Genomic DNA, 22,591 nt, shown 5'->3' on the forward strand with positions numbered 1-22,591 from the left:
GGAGAAGTCAGCCTGTTGCTGTACGTGCAAATAAGAAAATGCCTTTAATCCCCTCCTTTAAAGGCAAATCAAGACAGGTTATTATTTTACATTTCTATAATGATCTTACTGGGAAATACAGAAGTATGTGAAACTAGTTCTGCAGAATTGAAAAGTGGGAATAAAATGAGGCAATATTTCATTATTTTTCTCTTTGATTATAAAATTTACAAAGCAAGTATTTCATAGGAAACACACAATCCTCCCCCCCCCACCCCGCCCCAAACACAGACACACAGTCTCGGTTTTTGGGTGGGTGGTCATCTGAATTATTTATTTGCAGTTATCAGCAAGGCAAAAAGTAGTTTTAATTTGTATAAACTAACAGTTACGGTCTTCTGGAACATGTCATGATACAGAAAATGTTTAGTAAAATCTGTTAGAAATTCCAAGCATTCTTATGACTCCCTGACTTCCTGAATTCCACTTTCCTTAGCTTTTCTAATTTGCCCCATCAAAGCTGACACACTGGAATTTTTAAGAAGCACATTGAAAATTGCTACTTTGGATAGACATCAGAAGGGCAGCACTTCACATTTCATAAAATAGTTCAAGTTGAAAACTGGAAACAAAAACGGTCATTCATGTGTAAACTATAATAGCAATAACAATAAAAAAAAAATCAGAGTCTGGAACTCCAGGTTTGTCTCAAGCATGAGAGGAAACCTGGTCTGCCGTGTTCCCTCCTGTCCAGCTCAGGGCTGACATACACCGAAATGCCCAATGAATATATCTTAAATGAATTAATTCCAACTAGTGCGTGACTTACAGATCGTTACATGAGGACGTCGTTACCTAAACCCTTCCATTAGATATTCCTGCTCACAACGACTGTTTGAAGAAATGAAATTGAATTTTAAAAGTAAATGACTTGCAGTTCGTAACCAGTGCTTCTGTTCGTCAGTGGCAGGCACGGGTAAATAATGGTCTGCCTGTCCCCAGGCTTGAGCGTAAAAGGAAATTGAATCCTGCCTTTTTATCTACTGTTTACCCTCTACATCCCCCCTGCATGCCCCAGCGCTTGTTTTCGGTAATAAAACTTTGGGTTTCCTTCAAGCTGTAAATTTTGACTTTTGTTGATCTACCAGTAGAATCACCCATTTGGAAGCACAACCACAACCGCAGGTAACAATCTGAAAGCGCAACCAAAGGTGACTGATCTCTGAGGATGTCTGCTTAGAAGCATAACTGTGCGGATGTTTAATATAAAGCCCATTTAATGCTTTAATCTTTAGATGATTTTTCTTCAGACATTTCTCTGCACACATAATATGAGAAAGCATCCTAGCACTGCACAAGACTGGAAAAACAGGTCAGAAGAAAACCCGTTTCTTTCACATATTCAACATTATATTACATTCTCTAAACACATGTCAATGTGTTAAATTTAATGGAAGAACAGTAGTGGTTAGATTATGAAAACAGTGTCATAATAGTCATAAAGCTGTCTATTTCACGAGGAAAAATGGATTAGCGGTGACAGCGCATAACTCATTCGAGACATATCTTTAAACAAAGAATAAAGGTTGCTAATGCTCGCATTTTTCGCACTAGTACAGGGAAGTCAGAGAGTACGTCTCAGCTCTCATGCATCTGACCCGCACACCAAATAGGAAAAGCCACGTGAGGTACCATAAGACATCAGGTTCACGGTATCACATGATGGTCTTCAAAATCGCTAACTTTCCCCATGTCTAGTGACAAGGGGGTCTCCTGAGCCCCCGCTGGTCATCACCTGAGTTCCCTCTTGGTCTTCCCATTGCTGCCAGCAGCCTGCCTTTTCTCTCGTTCGACTCTTATCTGCATGGGTGGCAATGGCACTACCTAAAATTATCAAAGAAACTAAGTCTCCTTTTCCTTGGCTCATGCGGGACCACTGCTGGCCTTTATTTTAAATCCACTGCATTCACTCATTCAGCATTTATTGGGTGCTTACTAAGCCCTGGACATCAAAACCTGAATAAGATCAGTGGGAAGACACATAAAGACAAGACAGTGGAATGTGTCCTAATGATGCTCCCAAATCTACCCTGGCCAAAACCACACTCTTGATCTTCGCCCACCTTCACTCCTCTTCCAGTTAATGGTACTCTCCATATCCTCACATTTGATCTGGGTCTTTCCTGAACTCCCATACTCAATCCCTTGCTGAGTCATGTCAATTCTGTCTTTACTATCTCCCTCAGCTGGCTCTCAAGACCCCACATCCTGTGGCCAGCCAAACTAGACTCCTCCATATTCCTTCCTCACACCATGTCCAAGACTGATGTCCAAGCTCAGGCTCAAGATTCTTCTTATAGAATGTTCTTCCTCTTCTCTCTGCATGTCCAAATCCTAATCACTTTTACATCTGGCTGAAATGCTCGCCTCCTCCCAGTAGCCTTCCTGGATGTCTCCTTTCATTCACCATCCGTTGATTTCCAACTCTGTCAGGCAACGTGCCACTCTGGGTTGTGGTTATAAAGATAGAAGATTTGGTTCTTGCTTTCAGGAAGCTCAGAGTTTTGGGGGAGAAGTAGACGGGCAGGCAGGGACCATCATGTGATAATCACCACGGGGTAGAAGGCACGGAGGTGAGGCACCTGTCCCTGCTTGCAGATGGAGAGGTGATGTTTCCCCACGGAGGTGTTTCTAAGTGGTTTGCAAGGACCCATAGGAGTTAACAAGTGAAGAAAGGGACTCGCAGCGTGGCAGACAGAGTGAACAGTGGATGCGAAGGACAAAACACAAAAATGACACGGATGTTAAAACTGCCAGGAGGTCCGGCATGGGATCAGCAAGGCAGTAGATAACTAGAGAGGAAGGTAGGAGCTGGGTAATTGAGGGTCTTGCAGGTCACATGAAGGATTTTGACATTTATCCTCTGGGCAGTCCACAGCCAGAAAGGATTTTTTTTCTCTCAGGTCTAAGGTCAGGTGGAGAATGTGAAGAAAAAGAGGGTGAGGTTTAGAGAGGCAGAAAGCTTAGCTGGGAAGACGGCAGTAATCCCAACAGGAAATGATGAGGTCATGAACGCATCACTTCTCAGTGTGGGTCCCACACCCGCAGCATCAGCATCAACTGGACATGTGTCCAACAAGAATGCAGATCCTCAGGCCTCATTCCACACCTACGGAACTAGGAGAAACTCTGGAGGTGGGGCACATCAATCCGTGTTTTAACAAGCCCACCAGGAGAGTCTACGGCTTAACAGTTTCAGAACCACAGAATGAAGTGCATGGAAGTGAAAATAAATGGAGAGACTTGGGTACATTAAGGAGGGGGAATCTGCTGAGCCTTGTGGCAGCAGAAGGGAAGGAGAGGGTGGGGTCAACAGAGCTTCCTTCTCAGAGTCCTGGCTGGGATCTGAACATGTGGTGGCACCCATTGGAGGAGACGGGGAACACTGCAGGAGGAAGCAATCAGGCTCCACAAGTGAGGGAAAATGGGTTTGGTTTCAAACATCTTTGGGTAGAGATGACACTGCCTTCTTTAACTTCCCACAGCACTTTGAGAATTTTCCAGGACATGATCTGTTTATGTTACATTATAGCTGAGTTTGAGTGCTCGCTTTGAACCGGCTTGAAAGCTCCTTGAGGGTTGTGGTCAGGTTTTATTTCTCCCCCAGAAAGCCAAGCCCAGGTGCCTACATAGAAGACATACCCATAATTGTTTATGCAACGAAGTACCCTCTTTAAAAACATTTTTTTGGAGTTAAGAAATATACAGTTCACTGAAGACAGAATTAGCACTAAGGCAATGAATTCAGCCTTTCTGGGCCAGATATGTGCCTTCATTACCGTGGTGTCACGTGGAGTTAACAGTTTTACTACTACAACATTTAGGGTGTAACAACACCAAACAAACTATCATTTTCTGAGTGGTTCCCAGGTTATGCACTGTATCGAGATGCTCTTTATACACATACCGTCATTTCATCTTCAAACGACTCCGTGAGTTCAGTATTATTATCCAGGGTTTACAGGTTAAGAAACTGAGGCACAGAAAGGCTACATAGATTGCTTACGGTCTCACCACTAGAAAAAGTTGGAGCCAGGATTCAAATCCAAGTCTGTCTGACACCAAAATTCCTGCTACTTATCACTAAGCTACAATCTCCTTATCATTCCCACTGCTTTTCAATCTATATATAACCTATTAAAATGGCAGGAAGGGGTCGGTTAGCAAAACAACTCTGGAGACTAAAGAGGGTTTACGGGGATATGAATTTTCTACCTTTTATGTGATGGGCTGAAAAATTAAAAGAAAGTTCTAACAGGTGGAAATGCATTAAAAATAATTTTTAAAAAAAGCATTAAAATACCAGAGAGAATATTTTTTAAAGTTCTAGGTAGGAAAACAGTATATTATAACAAGCCAGGAATGAATTTAAAATACTAAAAAGAAAAAAGAAAGAAAAAGAACTATGTAACGGAATGGATCTAAACGCAGAAGTTAAATCACAGCACATCTGAGAATGAGACAGAACTGAAGTTTAAAAAAAGAGGCATGAATCAAACAGAATTTATAATGCAGAGGATATGCCAGGCAGTAGCTTTTAATCTTTCACTCTCAACCTAACTGCCTGAGATGATAGAGCAGAAAACCTTTACACTGCAGTTCTACAAACACAGCTGGTTAGTAAAAGACTTCTTTGGGAAATGCTCATCAGCGGTAACTGGCAGAGTACTGACCCTACTCTGATCTGAATTCTTGTGTCACTCGTGAACAACTAGATGCCCTATAATTTTGCACAAATCTTAAATGAAAGAAAAGCATGTTTTCACACAGTAAAGCCAAATAAGGAGTAGCTCAGAGGAGAACTCCTTGGTCCTTTAACCTCAGAGGCCAGGAGGATGGCTGTGGACTCAGGTTATCTCTCCCTCTTCCTCCTGCAAAGAGGAAGCCCTTCTTGCAGGAGGTACGATGATTTCCCACCTTCAGCTTGGGGCTGTGCAGTCAGTGCAACACATGCCTGCAATGAAGAAGAAGACCACCAGGGGGAGCAATGATGCGAACAAGGCTAAGAGGCTGCATCTGAATAGAGAAAAATCAATCTAGTGGCTACAACTGGAAGGAGAGGAGAAAACGTCTTAATTTCTCAGGCCTTGTGGCTTCTTTCTTTTCCCGCTTTTCTTTCCACTGAGTTTTCATTAGCAGACTCAGCTTTTGTCTATAGGACTCCAAGATAAGACCTCGCTTGCAGAACTGGGTGAACTTAGCCCTGTGGCCTGGAGACGGGCTCAGCTAATCTTTTTGGTTTGCTTCCAAAGTCTGGTTGGAGCACCTCTGATGCCTGTGGACACATCCCTCCTACTCTAAAGTCAGGAAACTCTGAGGGCCATTCTAAGGAGACTTTTCCAACACGTCTCAAGCAAGGGTAAGGCTTCTGAGATAAATGTGCAGACCCCTCAGTAAGACTTCAGGGGAAATAAGATGTCTTCAGAGCTTTGAGGGATTCTCAGGTAAAGAGGAATTTTTCTTGCTTATTTCTCCCTTAATAGAGAGAAAACTTTCTAATAATTAGAGGCTTTCGCGCAATGATTCTTCACTAGAATTGTGCCTGAGCATCTCTTGGGGAGTTTTTTCCCCCCATGATACAAATATGTGGGCTCCACCATTAAGAGTATATAACTCAGTATTTTGTAGTAAGACCTAGAAATATGTGTTGTGAAACAGCTCCCAAGAAGACTCTGATGCCCATGATAGTTAAGAACCAATTTTTTTTATTAGCCTCCCACTTCCCATGAATAATGTTCTATCTCCTGAGCCTAACATTCAAGATTCTCCAGGATTTGACCCAGTTCACTTTCAATTCTTATTCTCCCACATTCTTCTTGAGCACTTACTTTTTCCTATAAAGAGGGTGATAATACTTTCCTAATAATGTTGCTTAAAGGATTAAAGTAAGATGCACAAACGTCTAGTGTGCTGTCTGGTGCTCAGTATACACCAATAACAGTAGGTCCCCAATGAATATACATCACAATGGATAAAGAAACAATGGCGAGACCTGCCGCAAAAACAAATGAGTGAACATTTGCCTAAACAGAGGCCGTTGACCCTGCTTTAGGGAAGCCTAGGAGGAATCCCCGAGGCCCCAAGACCGGTTCCAAATCTTAACATGGTTTCTTTAGGTGCACTTTCTCTTCTCGAGTCGCAATGCTTTGTAGTCACGGTCAGACTTGGACTTTGCAGTGGGTGAGAGCAGTGGGGAAGGGAAGTTAAAACACTGTGAAGAAATTCTGTTTCTGACCGAGAGGCTAAAGCAATCTAGAGCACACAGACGTAGGGGCTCTGTCTCCTCTACCCTTTGAATACTTTTCAAGATTTTAGTCATTTGAATGGCTGTTGAACAGAGTCAGAGCAGATGTGGAGTTTATAGTGAAAGAGTAGCCTTTACTGATACGGCTGATGGAACCATGTATGTTGGTCCACCAGCTCCAAACTGTGAGAGTTCTGTGGGATGCAACTGAGAGCCACAAACACTCATAAAGAGTCCCCTGGCCAACTAAGACTGCGAAACTCTAGATGAAAGCTGGTTAAACAGATTTTTCATTTTGTTTTTAATTGAAAGAATTCTCAGAGTCTTTTTTTTTTTTTTCGGTACGCGGGCCTCTCACTGTTGTGGCCTCTCCCGTTGCGGAGCACAGGCTCGGGATGTGCAGGCTCAGCGGCCATGGCTCACGGGCCCAGCCGCTCCATGGCATGTGGGATCTTCCCGGACCGGGGCACGAACCCGTGTCCCCTGCATCGGCAGGCGGAGTCTCAACCACTGCGCCACCAGGGAAGCCCCTCAGAGTCTTTAAAATGTGAATAATTGTCATGACTTTCCTAGAGGGGGACAAGGGGACAACATTTCCCAAATTTATTGGATCATGGTATTTTCTTTTTTTTCAGTGTCTTAGGGGACTAGGATATTCAGTAACACACTTAGGGAAATGCTGATATGATGATTTTGACAGGGATCCTTAACTCTGTAACTCCCGTGGCACTTGATCAAAAAAAAAACCAAAAGTTTTCTGGACTCTACCCTAGAATCTCCAGGAGAAGGGCCATTGCAATTATATGTTTCAAAAGGCTCAGCTGGGTATTCTGCTGTGCAACCAGAGCAGATAGCCACTGCATTAGGAGAATGGCTCCTGGATTAGGGAGGGCCTAAGTTCAAGTCCAGGTACCATGGATAGTCATTTTATTATATTTGGAAAGTGACTTCATCTGGTTGTCTTAGTTTTCTCATCCATAAAATAGGAAATCATACTCACTCACTGGTACAGTTTTAGGCCCAAAAGAGTTACATGAAATAATGAAGTAAAACAATGATCCCAGAGTAGGTGCTGTTTGCAATTTGGAATCCTCAGTAGCTTCAGTATAAATAAAAATAGAAAAAGTATTTGCTTTCTCCATCTTTTAGGCTCATATGCCAACAATTTTTGCCTTTCTCCAACAGGAATGAAATAATTTTGAACTCTTATGTCTGTGATATGCCTGTGACACTTTGACTTTTGTTATCCTTAGAGCAATGTTCTGAAAGATAGGGTCAGACCGTTAACAAAGATGGTTATGAGTCTTTTGGAAATCACGCCCCATGTCTTCTGGAAAATAGCTCTTTATCTTTTAGATTGTACATAATCTCCATTTTCCAAGAAATTATCTAAACTAGACCAAGAAATTGAAATCCGGTTTCAGAGCGTAAATGAAATGATGTCATCCTAGGTTTGCATTATATGCCCTGCAAAGGTCCAACATTTAGCCAGCACCAGCTGTCCATGTTCTTCTGTTGAGGCAGAGTTTTCTAAAATATTAACTTCAAAGGCATTTCTATTTCTATAAGGGCAGATGTAATGGGATTTTTATAGACATTCTAACATTTGCTGTCTTTCGTGTTCTCTTTCCTTCTAAATAATCCCTCAGTGTCTTATCCCATTAAATAGATTTTTAAAATCTAGTACTGAATGGGGATGTGTGTGTGTGTGTGTGTGTGTGTGTGTGTGTGTGTGTGTGTGTGATGACAGCTACCCTCCAGGGAGAAATGTATGTGTGAATTTGACTCTGGCCCAGAGAGACGCCACTGTGTATGAATGCAACGGTACAGATGATTCCAGCCTTATATGTGGATACTTTTCTGAAGTTCATTTGTAAGTCAGTAGTTTGGAACTTGGAACACATTTTCTCATAAAAGAAATGTTCTACATGGTGGAGAGAGTCCCGGGCCAGCCCACAAGAGCCTGTTTAACTCGTACTGCACCTGAAGCCGAATTGTTATTAACTCCAGAGAACAGTGTTTCCATGGAAACACATTTTCAGAGTTCTACTCTTTAACGTTGAGAACCACTGACTATAAAATTTTAACTTGTCTCCTAAATCACTTACCCCCTTTTCCTTTAATAAATTATCAAGAAGAGGAGCTATTCACACCACAAATTATTTCTTGAATATGTTAGGTTAAAATAATAGTTTTTTCTTTGCTTGTTTCATGCACTTTGAAACTTTAGGAAAAGGATGCACGTAACAAAGAAAAAGAGTTTCTTTAAACATTCTTGAGCTACTTCAAACTTGTTTTTTTTTGTCCTGGCATTTCCTGGCTCTCCTTGTATGTCACAGCCTACTCGTCTAGCTGCAGAGAGGCAACTGTCACTATCCTTATGTTTGTTTTTAAATACATCAAAATTGTTTATTTGGTTTTTTTCTACCATATCTTTACCTTTCCCTTAAGTTTTTAAAACTTGCCTTATAATTTAATAGGAATCTGGAATAACTAAGTAATGAAATATATTCTAGGTCACACTGACCACAGGAATCAGAAATGCTTCAACTAATTATACATAGATTATGGTAGAAGTTGTATAAATATATCACAGAATCACAGGGCTGGAAAGAACCTTAAAAGATTGTCTAGTCTATTCCCTGGCTTCTAGACAGGCCAGTCATTCCAAACAGATGAGAGCTAACCTCTATTTTAGAGAAGAAGGATGACTTTGGCTTTAACCCTTTCTAAAAGATTTAACAATTCATGCACCATTAGTAAATTATTCTTCGTTTTTAATCTAAATTCTTCCCTTGACAGTTCCTCATAGGAAACAAAGTAGGTTGATTTGTGTAAAATCCCACAGTATATTTAAATTTCGTATTTTGTGCTTGCTCTTCTAGGGCCTTCCTGAATATCTGAGGGTCTAATACTTTTGTTACTTTGCTCCCTCTGGGTTGTTAGACTTTTCAGCAGTGGGAACTAAAATCCAGCTACTGTGTTTTGTTAGGCTTCAAGAACTAAGCATAGTTTCCACACATAGGAACATTTAAGTCTAACCTGATACGCAGACCCAAAGACTCAAAAGAAAACCAAATTTTATATTTATAATAACATTGCAATAGCATAGGCTATTTAGTATAGTCACTCTCTTTCAGCCCTAATCTTATTCGTTCTTCAGTAAGGTAAGGAAATCAAAGAGAACCTACCCCTATGAAAATTACTGATAAACTCTGATATCCTTAAATGTCACCAAATATAATTTTTCTATTGAGCACCTACTACAGAACCTGCAAGGGGTAATCTCAAAATATTTTTTGCTGATTGATAATGACTATTTAGACTTGTTACTCAGAGACTCTTTAATGGAATGGGCACTTTAATCTCTATACTGTGGACAACACTAAACATACAGGCTTTATAGCAAGTACTGCTGGCTGTGTTATGCACTTAAAACAGTCCTACCATCCCCCGTGATAAGAGAGACAGGAAGGCTTATTGCATATTCCATTTGTGTGTGAGATTTTGAATGCCTCAAAGGTGGAGATTATCTCAGAAAGAAGCAGACATGGGTGGAAATTTCCATAATTATGGCCTCAACCTGACACTCAGCCATATACCTTGTTTATTCCCCAAACCCACCTTGTCACTGAGTGGTGTGATGGTTAATTTTATGTGTCAGTTTGACTGGCCAAGGAATGCCCAGATTAAACAATATTTCTGGGTGTATCTGTGAGGGTGTTGCTGGATGAGATGAGCATTTGAATCAGTGGACTCAGTAAAGGAGATTTCCCTCCCCAGTGTGGGTGGGCCTTACCCAATCCCTCGAAGGCCTGAACAGAACAAAATGTGGAAGAAGGAGGAAGTCGATTTTTTTTTTTCCTGCCTCACTGATTAAGCTGGGACATCTCATTTTACATTCCCCTGCCCTTGGACTGGGATTTACATCATCGGCTCCCTTGGCTTGCAGGCCTTCACACTCAAGCCCAGACTCAATTACACCAATGGCTTTCCTGGGCCTTCAACTTGCAGATGGCAGACGGTAGGACTTCTCAGCCTCCACTGTTGCATGAGCCAATTCCTCATAGTACATCTCCTTTTCTTTATTCCTATCTATCTATCTATCTATCAGTGTATCTCCATCCTACTAGTTCTGTTCTCTGGAGAACCCTGACTTACAGTGGTGGCTACCCATCCATCCTAAATACCTAAGGGGACCGAAGCAACTTTCTGAGAGCAGGCTAACAAACTTGACCCAGTAAAATGATTGTGGGAGCCCTAGGCCTAACTTTTCTGCATTAGCAAAGTATTTCAATGGAGATGGTTAAGGCTACTTCGTGTAGGCGTACAAAGTAGAATCTGTCTGTACAGCTTCCTGGCAGAACCTAGCACCCCTACACTACCACCAGCATGACGCTTGTATGGTTCAGCTGTATGTGGGCAGATTTATTCCCGGGAAATGGGGTAATTCTTTTGTTACCAGTGGATATGCCAGAAGCTGTTTTGGAGACTCAAGATCCCCTGAACTTACCATAATAGGGAGCTCATGTCCCCATCAACCAACAAAATTCCTGGACCAAAGAGGGTTTTCTCTTTATGATAACCATAAAGACTTAGGACACTTGTGAGAAAACACAGAGGAAGAAATATTAAAATAAAGTCTTCTTACTTTTGCTCCCAAAACGTCAGCACTATTTATAGCTCAGTGGTGTAACGCTCTGATACTTATGCATTGCTGACGTTAGCTGAGTATACAATGACCAGAGTACTCTAGCCTTCATTGGTCTTAATAAAAGTATCCCTTCAGGTAAACTTCCTGGTTTGAAGACTTCTGTCCGAACCCTTAACTTAAATTTCCTTCCGCACTCTGGCAAAAACACAGTGTGACATTATAACTCAGGTATTCATCTGTTAGGGACTCAGAGGGTCTTCCGGAAGGCACCCACTAATTACACAAATGAATTGCAGTGAAGTACAACTTAACCACGGGTGAAGACAACTTACTTGTTCATTTTTGGTAAGTCTGGTTTTGTTGTGAATGTCTGATGTAACCAAATTGAATCCGTGCTTCTCTGACAGGATTCTCAGAAGCAAGACCACGGTCCGGCTCCCACACTTGCCAACTCTGTTGTACACCACCTGGCTCGGGAAAGGTAGCGCCTGGGCAGAACGAGAGAGCAAATGAGAGGGTGTGGGTTAAAATACTTCGGGGGCTTCCCTCAATTTCTCTAAATGAGAAGTGTCCATACGAAACTAACAAGAGAATGGAAGCAACGAACTCGTATTTATCTTCACAGTATAACTTGAGAGAAACGTTGGACTCCTTATCCATCTGCCCTGATACTTACAACTGGTAAAATTTCATGCCATCTATAATACCGATTGTGAAACTACTTTTGTTTTTTCTTAGGAACAAAATATGTAAATATGTGCTTTAATGATAGTGTTCTTTTGCAAGTTATATTATGCTTTATCAGAACTTAATCTGCAGACTGCTCCAGAGAAATATAGTAATTAAAAAAATTGAGACAGGGCTTCCCTGGTGGCACAGTGGTTGAGAGTCCGCCTGTAGATGCAGGGGACATGGGTTCGTGCCCCGGTCCAGGAAGATCCCACATGCCGCGGAGCGGCTGGGCCCGTGAGCCATGGCCGTTGAGCCTGCGTGTCCGGAGCCTGTGCTCCACAACGGGAGAGGCCACAGCAGTGAGAGGCCCGCGTACCGCCAAAAAAAAAAAAAATTGAGACACAATTTCCATACAATAAAATTCACCCTTTTAAAGTATACATTCAGTGAGTTTCAGTATATTCACAAAATTGTGAACCATCACCACTACCTAATTCCAGAGCATTTGAAAAGAAACTCCATACCCATAGCAGTCACTTCCATTTACCTCACTACCTTGATCCATTGAAACCATTTATCTATTTTCTGGCTCTGTGGCTTTGCCTATAGCATTCTGAACATCTCATATAAAAGGAATCATAGGATATGTGGCCTTTTGTGTCTGGCTTCTTTCACTGAGCATAATGTTTTTAAGGTTTACCAGTGTTGTAGTATGAAGTATGTACTTCATCTCTTTATATGGCTGAATAATATTACATTGTATGGATATACTGTATTTTGTTTATACACTCATCAGTTGATGGACATTTGGATTGTTTCCACCTTTTGCCTACTATGAATAATACTGCTTTGAACATTTGTCTATAAGACTTTGTGGAGACACATGTTTTTGATTCACCTTGAGTAAATCCTAGGAGTGGAAATGCTGGATCATATGGTAACTACGTTTAATCTTTAGAAGAACTGCCAAACTATTTTGAATACAGCTGCACCATTTTATATTCCCACCAGCAATGTATGAGAGTTTCAGTTTTCTACATCCTTGCCCACACTTGTTGTTGCCTGTTTTTCTTCTTATTATTATAGCCATCCTAATGGGTGTGAAGCGGTATCTCATTGTGGTTTGGATTTGCATTTCCCTGATGACTAATGATGTTAGCATATTTATTTCATGTATTTATTGGCCATTTGTACAATTTCTTTGGAGAAATGTCTATTCAAATCCTTTGCCCATTTTAAAATTGGGTTATTTGTCTTTTTATTGTTGAGTTTTAAGTTTTATATTTTTTCTGGATTTGCAAATATATGATCTGCAAATATATTCTCCCATTCTATGGATTGCCTTTTCACTTTCTTGATAGTGTCAAAACACAAGCTTTTAATCTTAATGGAGTCCAATTTATCTAATTTTTCTTTGGTTCTCCACGCTTTCGGTGTCATATCTAAGGAACCACTGCCTAATCCAAAGTCACAAAGATATACACCTGTGTTTTCTCCTAAAAGTTTTATAGTCTTAGTGCTAACATGTAGGTCTTTGACTCATTTTGAGGTAATTTTGTGTATGGTGTGAGCTAGTGACCTAACTTCATTGTTTTGCATGTGAATATCCATTTGCCTCAGCAACATTTATTGAAAATACTGGGTTTTTTTCCATTTAACTGTTTGGTACCTCACTGAAAATCCACTAAGTATAAATTTACGGGTTTATTTCTGGACTCTCAATTCTATTCCATTGATCCATATGTTTTTATCCTTATGCCAGTACCACAGAATCTTTTTTTTTTTTTAACATCTTTATTGGAGTATTATTGCTTTACAACGGTGTGTTAGTTTCTGCTGTATAACAAAGTGAATCAGCTATAAATATACATATATCCCCATATCTCCTCCCTCTTGCATCTCCCTCCCACCCTCCATATTCCACCCCTCTAGGTGGTCACAAAGCACGGAGCTGATCTCCCTGTGCTATGCGGCTGCTTCCCACTAGCTATCTATTTTACATTTGGTAGTGTATATATGTCCATGCCACTATCTCACTTCGTGCCAGCTTCCCCTCCCCCTCCCTGCGTCCTCAAGTCCATTCTCTACATCTGCGTCTTTATTCCCGTCTTGCTCCTAGTTTCTTCATAACCAATTTTTTTTTTTTAAGATTCCATATATATGTGTTAGCATACGGTATTTGTTTTTCTCTTTCTGACTTACTTCACTCTGTATGACAGACTCTAGGTCCATCCACCTCACTACAAATAACTCAGTTTGGTTTCTTTTTATGGCTAATATTCCATTGTATATATGTGCCACATCTTCTTTATCCATTCATCTGTCAATGGACACTTAGGTTGCTTCCATGTCCTGGCTATTGTAAAGAGAGCTGCAATGAACACTGAGTACCACAGAATTTTGATTACTATTTCTTTGCTATAAGTTTTGAAATCGGGAAGGGTGAATCCCTGCAACTGTGTTCTTCTTCAAGACTGTTTTGGCTATTCTGGGTCCCTTGCATTTCGGTATGAATTTTAGGATCAGCTTATCAATTTCTGCAAAAAAGGCAGCTGAGATTTTGATAGGGATTGTGTTGAATCTGTAGATCAATATGGGGACGATTGCCATTTTAATAATATTAAGTCTTTCAATCCATGAATATGGATGTCTTTCCACTTACTGGATTTTCCTTTAATTTGTTTCATTGATGTGTCACAATTTTCAGTGTAGAAACCTTACAATCCTTTTATTTATGTTTTGATGCTATTATAAATGGAATTGTTTTCTTAATTTAATTTTTGGATTGACTGTTAGCTGATAGAAATACAGTTGATTTTTGTATATTGATCTTGTATCCTCCAATCTTGCTGAACTCATTCGTTAGCTTTAATAGTTTTTTGGTGTGGATTCTTTAGGATTTTCAATATACGTGATCATGTCATCTGCAAACAGAGATAGTTTTACTTCTTCCTTTCCAATATGGATGCCTTTTATTTCTTTTTCTCTTTTAATTGCCCAGTTATGACGATTTTGATAGACTAAGAAGTAATTATAACAAGTATCTGATTAAATATTTATATCCCCAATAAAGATATTATTTCCATTTTGAATGCTCAGCATTGAGCAATAATTAACAAACGATAATCAAAAGATTCCTTCATTCAGCACATATCCATAACAGAAGGCCATAAAGAGGCCCAAAGCTAAAGAATATACTACAATATAAACATAAACATACCCCACACTTGCCTATGGTATGCAACTTGAATTTTTGCCTTTGTAATTCTAGGTTTAATTTCCTAAAATGTTTTATATGCAGAGCAGCATTTCGTAAATTTGGAGTTTCAAGGCTAATTGTCATTGGAGTAAAATATAATACTTATATCACTCACTTAGCAACCAGTCATGTACCATTCTGATATAATTCTTCATATATATATATTCTTTAAATGAGCAGTACTTTGTTTCCTTAGGGCCAGTCAGTATGTTCTATTATATGTCCTCACAGTGCCTAGAAAATGCCTTGGGTACACAGGGTCTCAACAGACATCGATTGGTTCTTGGCAGCTCTGATAGGTTTAATGTACTGTTTAACACTAACGCAGTGATTCCAGTAAACTGTGAGACCAGAGAATCTTCCAATGCAGCTCTGATCTTTCTGACCAAATGCTAATACAAGACATCAGGGTAAAAGACCATCATTATAATAGGTCATTTTACTTATGGTTCAATCAGTGAGTACCCCAAAAGTCTGTTCTCGGGCAATGACTGCAGAAGTTCACATATTCAGGTAAATTATTTAGTTCTTACTTTATGAGGTTATGACCCGACGAGGTTGAACAGGGCTTCATGTTTAACAGAATGATATTAATAGTGTTTGTAAGTTGGATTTTCCATAATAACCGGGCTGGGGGATAGACTATGGTTGTGACAAAGCTGCCAAAATAAACACAAATTTTAATTTCTTTCAGGAATTCAACTGTTCAAGAATTGGGTGAGTGCATTTTCCCCTGTCTTCTAGCCCAGCATTGAACAGCAAGGGAGAATTTGTTATGACTAAATTGATGACCTAGAAGATGTGAGTTACCACATATTAAGCACTTTATTTTAAGAGTGCAGAGTATATCTTAGAAGATTTAGATGAAGAACAGAGGCACTTAGAAACCTTAGATGGAAGCACTTAATTTCTCCTGAATTTCTTGGGTAATCAACACGGTAGCAGGCTTAATATCTACCTACTCTCTTTTGCTAATAGCTAGGGATGTTATTTACCTTTGAGTTATTGGTTAGTTAGTTTTTAAAAATATGTTCACTCCCATGCTTTTGTTCGTTTTGTGGGAAGCTCCCAAATAATGATTATAAATATCTGATATTTAAAAAGAACACATATTGAAAACAAAAATCCCTGCATCGTTCCTGCTGCTATAATACAATGATATTTGAAAAAAATAGCTACATCTACAAAAATGTTTGAAAAACCCCCAACGTGACTCCAATTTTACCATTTATTTAAATGTCAATGTACAGCTACAGAGTATAAAGATAGAATTAGGAACTGTGTTTTCAGATAGACCTTCTGGAATCAGTCTTGTGACCTTTAAAGACACAGCATACACCATCACAAACATAAACCTCTCTCAAATTTAGGGTGGGGCTCTTAGGTCCTTTTCTAAAAACCTATGGGATCCACTGGAAATTGGCAAATTTAGTCAGGCCAAATCGATGTGTTGATTTGATGGTTTGGGATAAGGTGTTAAAATGAACAATGGCAACAAGTTGATTCATCCCTGCTTTTGGCAGAACTATAAATTTGCTCCTGAAGTCTGCTTTACCAACCACTGTCATCTTTTGTTGATGACAAAAGACCCTGTCCCAGGCTCTGTGCCATGTAAATGCTTTCAATCCTTCTTAGAGACGGTGAATCAAATAGCATAATTGTCTTCACTCTATCGTGCCTTTCTCTAGGAGTTTAAATTATCAAATGATTTAAGCATCATTCATAGCACCTAAGTGACTCTCCTGTGTGCCCTCCCCTGTCCCATAGATCATAGATTCACAGAACGACAGGCTTTGAGGTCTAGAGGCAATGTGGACTAACCCATCCATTCCAACTCCCTCCCCGCCCTGCACGCCCACCCCTATCACCCCCAGCCCCAGCCCAATCTGCGTTTGACTTGGCTAGAGCTTTACCTTGTCTTTATGACCTTGTCTTTTCATCCTCTCGAGTACTCTGTGAGGTAGATAGTAGCACTATATTTAGGTGAGTAAAACGAGGCCAGAGAGATCATTTGGCATGTTCAAGGTGACAAAGCCAAAAAGTGGCACGTAACAACTAAAGCCCAGCTTGCAGCTCTCCTGACCCCAAAACGACACTCTATTTAATACACTATCACATCAAAGGGTGAAAATGACCTCTAGTTTGGCTTCTGCAACAGAGACGCTCTTTCTTTTTGTCCTGTCTTGAACGTGTCCAACCTCATTAAATGCTACTGTTCAACAGTCAATTATCACAACGTGTATCATCGGGCATGACTCATCCATTACTGATATCCCCAGATCCTCAGCTGGAACTGACAGGAGTCGACTGGCCTCTCCTTCTCCTTCCTCTGGACAGATTTTATAAGCTAATGTAAGCCCAGAGTGTCAGAGCCGCTAATGGGAGAAGAGTAGAAGGATATGTTCTTCCCTTTATTCCTTCCCCTAATCTATCACAGGCAGTCACAGCTGCCTTGGATATTGTGACCCACTTCACTAGGAAAGGAAAAAACAGGAAGCAATAAGTCATAGTAAAATATATATAAAATCCTAAATGCACTTGAAATGTCTATCAAGACAAGCAAATGGTAAACTTAACAACTGTGAAAAGACGCCTAAAGACCTCTTAAGATCAACCTCAAATCCCTATTTTCCTCAACAGATATTTGCCAATTGTCAGGCATCTCAACTTTAATGTTCCTATTATCACTTGCACACAAATTTTGAATACTTACTTTCTTTGAGTGTCCTATAAAGAAGTACACAACAAAAACCCTCACCCCCCACCCCCCGCCAGCCCAAATGATTCTTCATTCTTGGCAACTATGGTTATACGAATGTTATGTCTGTGGTTTCTATTTTATGGCCAATTTGTAAAAGCAAAGGGAGCTCCAAAATATTTCACTCTATGAATTATATATTTTTATGTTGCCTGCCTTGTAAGTTCTGCAAATGCCACAAATCCCCAGGGCCTGACAGGCTTGTGTGGAGCGTGCCCAATAAACAGAAGTCTGTCCAAAATCCTAAGCACAACAGTAAATACCACCAGATGACGTCCACAATTCAACAGCTTCACCCAGGTTTGAAATGGGCCGGGGAAAGAAGACTTTTTAGGTAAAAAGCGAACTTGGTCTGCACCTAGACTTTCATAGTCCATGATTATAGGTCTCTCTGTGGACTGGTCTTGTTGGAAGAATGAACATCAATCCTGCTTTTAAGTCTTTGCAAAATGCTATTTAATATAGTACGTGACAAGCTGTGGTTCCCAAATGGCTATATATTTGAATTACTTATGGAACTTTTAAAACTCCAGATTTCTGGGCTCCACTCTTACACTAACTGAAACAGAAAGTCTAGGATGATGAGGGTCAGGGGTCTGGCTTTAAGAGCTCCCCTGAGGCCCTACTACTTCCAAGTCCGTTCCAAGAACTACTCTTGTAGAGGACTCCTAGCCTTCCATGTTAAGCTGCTGGGTGGTTCCATACAGCCTGACGGGAGATTAAGGTGGGGAGAGGGTTGCCTGCATGATACTGGAGAAGAGTCTGGTGAAAGGCACTCTCATGTCCTCCTTGGGTCTCCCTGGAGTGCCACTGGCCTCCCACCCATAGTTCAAAGTCATGATCAACCTGACAAACACGCTTACACTATGGTAAGTGCCTACTCGCCTAGAATGATTAGAGAACAGGTGTGCTGGGTAACTGAATGTGTAGGCTGACTGAAATTTATACTAAACACTGTCAGAGCGTTAGACCCTCAGTACCAATATTATGCTAAAGATGAATGATTTTCTTGGAGGAATAAAATTCACTTTGTGATTTCACAGCATCTCCATTCCACGGTTCCTCACGCCAATGCTGGGAAGAGTCACGGCCAGGGCTTTGTGAGGTTTGAACTCAGGGACAGTTCTGGTATCCACGGTCCACAGGACTTGGAGCAGTTCAAATCCATTCAGCGAATCCCTACTTTAGAGTTTCCTAGGACACTGCGGTGTCAGGAGCTAGTCCCATCACACCTCGGAACCTCAGCAACTTCATCGGTAAGAGGGGAGGGCTGGGTTCAAACCTGGTAAATGATGCTCTCTTCTGAGGCTATTAAATGATTAATTTCAATCTATATTATCAAGATATCACCTGGAAATGCCTTAAAAATTGACACAAGATTTTTACATTTTTCCTTGTCAAATGTATTCATAAAATAAACAGAAAAAACAGTTCCAGTAATTTGTGCTGCAGACATGGATTCCAGCTCCATGGGCATTCACGGTTCTCTTGGAACCTCTGGCATTTCTGTACATGTCCCACTCTTGTTTGGGCTTGTCATGTAATAAACCTTCCTTTGTGCTCCTCTTATGCTTTCTCCTCCCTTCTAGAGCTTCAGTCACTTCGAGTTCTCTGGTTTTTTTAAGACCATCACCAAACACCGAAGTCTGTACAGGGCTCAGCCTTCCAGCAGTGCTGTCCAGAAATCAGCAGTGATTCTCACTGGCTTTTGTCCATCAAGGCATTCTAGGTCTTCTAACAGATGCATCTCTGTTTCCTAATCACCATCGACTCTCCAGACCCCTAGGCTCATCTCCTCCATTCTAGAGGAGGAAACACATAGGACCTGTTAAGAACTACCTTTTCCCTCATTGCCACCTCCTGAATGGAAAGCTCTTCCTACCTGTAACTCTCGAATGACATCCCTGTATCTTCTAATTATTCATAACCCATCTTCTTCCAGAAGCCTTGCCAAGTCTGAACCTTATGCTTTCTCCTTTCCCCCTGCTCCTATTTGAAATAGTTCCATGTCTAATGTTATCTACAGAAAGACAAATATAGCTATAACTTCTTTACAAATCCATCTGTTTTATTCCTCTGATAGACTGGGTCTACCTGGTATGTGCATAGTCGATAATTAATAAATATCTGTCTATTAAATAGACAAACTGTTGGGATGAAAATACTATTAAATGTTGTTTTAGAACCAATGCTGTCATATTTATTATTTAGAAGATGCTGTTTTGGTTGTTCCCTAAGACTGTAAGGGAAGTTCATCAAGTGTTTTCTTCACACTCATATTCTGCGACTTCCTTTTTTTTTTGGCCACACCGTGCGGCTTGCGGGATCTTAGTTCCCCCACCAGAGAGCAAACCCGGGCCCCCAGCACTGGAAGCACAGAGTCCTAACCACTGGACCACCAGGGAATTCCCCGAAACACTCTTATTTGCTATATTACATAAGAAAAAGTATGGTGAAGTGAAGAAAGTCCCCTGGACTGAAAGTCAGGAAAGTCTGGTTTTCCCCTTGGCCAAACTAGTGACCTTGAACAAGTGACCTTGAATAGCATCTCTGGGCCAAATTTTCCTCAAGGATAAATTGGAGGTACTGAACACAATGATTTCAAGGTTCCTTCCCGTTCACATCCCACGATGCTAAGGCAGGGATACACAATACTTACAGATGTTCAGAGGGTTATCTAAATGGCATCCTGTGCTCTAAATATTCCATTCTGGTCTATCTAATGTCCTTATCTCCATCATGTACATCATTACACTATTCCCAGGAATGTAATACCCTGCACACCGTTACAAAATCCTCATTCAAAGAAGCAACTGTCGGGCTTCCTTGGTGGCGCAATGGTTGAGAGCCCGCCTGCCGATGCAGGGGACGCGGGTTCGTGCCCCAGTCCAGGAAGATCCCACATGCCGCGAAGCGGCTGGGCCCGTGAGCCATGGCCGCTGAGCCTGCGCGTCCGGAGCTTGTGCTCCGCAACGGAAGAGGCCACAACAGTGAGAGGCCCGTGTACCGCAAAGAAAAAAAGAAGCAATTGTCACAAGGAGCCAGAAGTAATTTTGGGGAGTGATGATTATTAAACTATCATAGTTGAACTGTGATGTATGCTTCAGAAAAAAATGACTTCCAGTTTGATTAAAAACTCAAATATCAGGTGATCTTGGATGCATGCTATTAGTGCCATGGACAGATGAACATTTTCAAATTTCAAATTGACAGATGCCAAGAAAATATACATATTAAGAAAGGGCAGATTTACTTCTAATTCTGCAACATTCTTTATGTTTCTTTCTCTGATCAGTATGCAAATCATAGAAAAGAAGTCCATGATCTGGGTATCTCACTACTACAGTATGTTACAGATTCTAAAATTCAAACCTCAGTTTAGCCAATGGAAAACTGAGTGCATGGAATACTCACATGTTTGACAGAAAAGAGAAATGAAGTCCACATGCCATGGGAGGGATGCGCAAGTTTTAGAGGATAAAACATCCTGAAGGAATATTTCAAATTGTTTACACAGGACTCGGCCGTGCTTCCAAATACATATGGTAGCCCTATTGCACTTGTGTTTGAAACCTCTGACCACTCTTCTAAGAGTCCCTTAAACCTCCTCTACGGTTTTTATAATCAAAACGAAATGGAGTAACCCAATATGCGTTTGGCAATCCTATTTAACCCTCATCTTCCTCTGTGTGTGTACATGCATGTGTATATGCCTTATACGTTTTGTTGCATTCAAAGGCACTGTAAGTAATATTGTTGTTGTAGTAAATCTGGGCCAATTCTAGCCATTTCTGGCACTTTCTTCTGTGCTATGTATTCAGTGATCCAAAAGTCTTTATTAAACAAAACTCTGGGAATCAGAGTTGCGGATTTCCCAGTAAGAACAGAGAAGAACTCAGGTCCTCAAATTAGTTTTAGATCTGGAGTTGTTCCATTACAATTATTAATCAATTCAAGTGATTTATACATTAACTTCTGAACTAGAATATGTAATTTTGTAAATGCCTTTGGGTTGATAATCTTTCTACCAGACCCACATACTTCATTTAACTTGCCGTTCAGATCTATAACACATTTTCTCTTAATCACACACTTCTTCAAATAAAACATGCATAGACACTTTATATAGACCTTTAAGATTAGAAAGTCTGCTTAAAGTTAAGCTTTATTTATTTATAACTGTCCTATTTTTATTTTTAGTTAAGAATTTATACTCTGAAGCTAATCTAAAAATTCATTTGTTATAATGCAACAGAGGAGAAGTGTTGGTTATTGACTGTAGATGTCATAATTTATAGCAGATATTGCTGGTATGGGCCAACCAGTCAGTTTAGAATGGTTTCCTTTGGTTACTGGTGGGGAGAAGAGTCAAATATTCTCATGACAGACTCCACAAGGGAAGACTGCCCTCATTGTAAACGGTACAAATGCTGGGTGACCAGCCACGCTGGGTTGCCAATACTCCTCTTTCTCATCAAGGCACCACGTAAAATGCTTAAAACCAAAGCCTTAGATCCACTGTTCATTGTGAACCATATCATTTTTTTCCATTTATAATGTCTGAATCAAATTTTAGTTTGAGTGTGAATTTGGAGCAAGAACCTTATTCTCGGATTCAGATGACCATCGTTTGAATTCCTTGGCTGAGTTTAAGCTTTTCAAAACATAAAACACTTTAAAATAGTGTGGCAGATTGGGACAGTAACTGCCCCCAACCAATTCCACCTGCCTATATATCCATGAAGAGTATAACGTCCTCCCACGTGGACCTTGGGTCTGGCCTTGCGACTTGATTTGGCCAATGAGACATTAGCAAGCAAATGTAAGCAGAGGCTTGAAAAGAGCTTGTACACTGGGGCTGAATCTTGCTTGTCCCTGGAAGCCTTTCCCCCACAATATAAACTTAGGCTAGCCTCCAGGAGGATAAGAGACTCTATGGAATATTGAAAATTCTGTGACTGAATT

At 40.5% G+C, this 22,591-nt stretch overlaps 1 protein-coding gene across 2 annotated transcripts in view; it reads right to left on the reverse strand.

Annotated features, from left to right (window-relative positions):
* UST (uronyl 2-sulfotransferase) overlaps nucleotides 1–22,591 on the reverse strand; it is a 293,263-nt gene that overhangs the window by 117,706 nt on the left and 152,966 nt on the right. For both annotated transcript variants that reach the window (XM_065888985.1, XM_065888986.1), the window contains exon 3: nucleotides 11,270–11,425. In XM_065888985.1, the coding sequence (XP_065745057.1) occupies nucleotides 11,270–11,425 (156 nt within the window). The remainder of the gene's footprint in view (nucleotides 1–11,269; nucleotides 11,426–22,591) is intronic.

Source organism: Phocoena phocoena, chromosome 12 (assembly GCF_963924675.1).
Source record: "Phocoena phocoena chromosome 12, mPhoPho1.1, whole genome shotgun sequence".
Lineage (NCBI taxonomy): Eukaryota > Metazoa > Chordata > Mammalia > Artiodactyla > Phocoenidae > Phocoena > Phocoena phocoena.